We start from the raw sequence: 1880 nt of genomic DNA on the forward strand, positions 1-1880 counted from the left end.
AGCCTCCTGGAGGTGTTGTGGGACCAACTAGACGAAACACTGGTGAAAGGAGGTTCCCACCTGATGACCCCAAAGACATGTTAGTTATCACTGCTCATTAGTCTGTACAGCTAAATTAATAGTTATCATAGGACATGTTAAGCTTAGGGAGCTATTCACTGAGTCTGGTCCATTTTCTGTAGCACAAGCTTTGTGTTTATCTTAAATAAAGGAGAAATGGTGAATGACACTGAGAGATAGAGGGAAACTTACTCTTGGAGCAGGGGGTCCGTGGTCATCCAGATATGTGGATTCACCTGCAAAGGAGTACATGCATCAGGATTATGAAATACAACTACTTCAAATGAAAAGGACTGGAATACTCACTCATAACATTCGTGAATGGGGTCCAAAACCAACTTGTTTATATTAGCATAAAGTAGCTGTGTGTTCACCTGAGCAACACAGTGATGTAACAGCAATTCCCAGAAATGAGGATATGAAGCAAACGTGTCCTTTTGCTCTTCTCAGTCAACCAATTTAATAACAATAATAATATTAATACCTAGAAATGTACCAACTGATCACTTGCCTGTAATTATTTAAAATTATATATGGTTCTTTCCAGGAAATTTCTTAGCAGATTTTATGGAATAAATAAATAAATTTGACTTTACAGACCATTAAGATAAAATACCCTATAATTGTTTATCATGTATGTACTTTACATGTTTTCCTGTATGAATTAATCTTACTATCCTGAATTTTGGCCAGCCCTATTAATTTATTGTCGCCACAAGAATCAGATTCATTCAATTTAAGTTCCACTCCACCCCCGTGCCATGCTTCTACCCCCTCCAGGGGCCTATCTCAACCTCCAGTTTGAAAAAACCGCATGGCGCAGCAGGTGGCACTTCACTTCAAAACAGAGACCTCAGCACAACAACTGCCCCCCTCACCCTCCATCTTCCGCCACAGTCACCCAAAGAAAACAGCATAGCTCTTGTCCATTAAGCGTGAAGATGTCATGAAGAGAGCTGCAGCCTATTTATACAATATATACAGAGCACTGTGAAGCTGTTTTATGTGGAAATAATGGAGGTCATTCAAGACTTTGAGCGCCTTGCAGACCATTCTCCAAGTCCAGCTGCCAGACGCACAGAGACGCATCACTTCCCATCACGTTTACAACATTCAGGTGGTTGGCGCAGGAGAAAAAGAGAAAGGCAAACTGGAGAGTGTGGGGGGAATGCTGCTAAAAAGAGAGGAAATATTACATAAGAGAACAGTCTCTCTTTGTGTGTCTGAAATGTGATCCAACACACTGATGAGAATAGCAAGATATGATGCGTGGACGCACACAGTGGTTTATAACCAGCCAAGTTGTATCTGTTATTATATGCTTGTGCTGGAAGTGTTGTTTGACTTTGTAAGTACTGTTTATACTTTAGATAATGGTGTGTAAGCTCTGACTAATTAGTCTTATACTGAGATCCAATCTGCCACGGTTTGGCTCTGGGACAACATCTCACATACACACACGCACACACATACACACACACACGTACACACATAATACAGTTACTGTATAGAACCTGTTTGGCTTCCTGTGCATGTTGTGGCTCATTAATTCATCAGGTACTGGATGTATAAACACTGACACAGCAGCTCTGTGCCCAGCCTCAGGAGTCTTTTTTTAGACTTTCTCTATGTTAGCATCTGTCTTTTTCCCTCTTTCATGACTTTACACTGTTTTGCTGAGGAATGTCGAGGGAAGCACGTGTGTGCTGCTCTTCTCCGAGGCATTTGAGGTCATGGCACGGCAAGGATGCAAGGAGGCAGACATGTCTGTTTCTTCCTCTGTCATCCATCATGGACAAACAACACCACCCCCGACCCCC

General features: G+C 41.9%; 1 protein-coding gene across 1 annotated transcript in view; it reads right to left on the reverse strand.

The window, feature by feature from the left end:
* Positions 1-1880, reverse strand: part of LOC111655605 (uronyl 2-sulfotransferase-like) — a 36017-nt gene that overhangs the window by 7485 nt on the left and 26652 nt on the right. The window contains exon 2 of the mRNA XM_023407075.2: positions 253-296. Within this exon, the coding sequence (XP_023262843.1) occupies positions 253-296 (44 nt within the window). The remainder of the gene's footprint in view (positions 1-252; positions 297-1880) is intronic.

The sequence above is a fragment of the Seriola lalandi genome, unplaced genomic scaffold (assembly GCF_002814215.2).
Source record: "Seriola lalandi dorsalis isolate HSWRI2012SDOR001 ecotype SW California unplaced genomic scaffold, Sedor1 jcf7180002054326, whole genome shotgun sequence".
Classification (NCBI taxonomy): domain Eukaryota; kingdom Metazoa; phylum Chordata; class Actinopteri; order Carangiformes; family Carangidae; genus Seriola; species Seriola lalandi.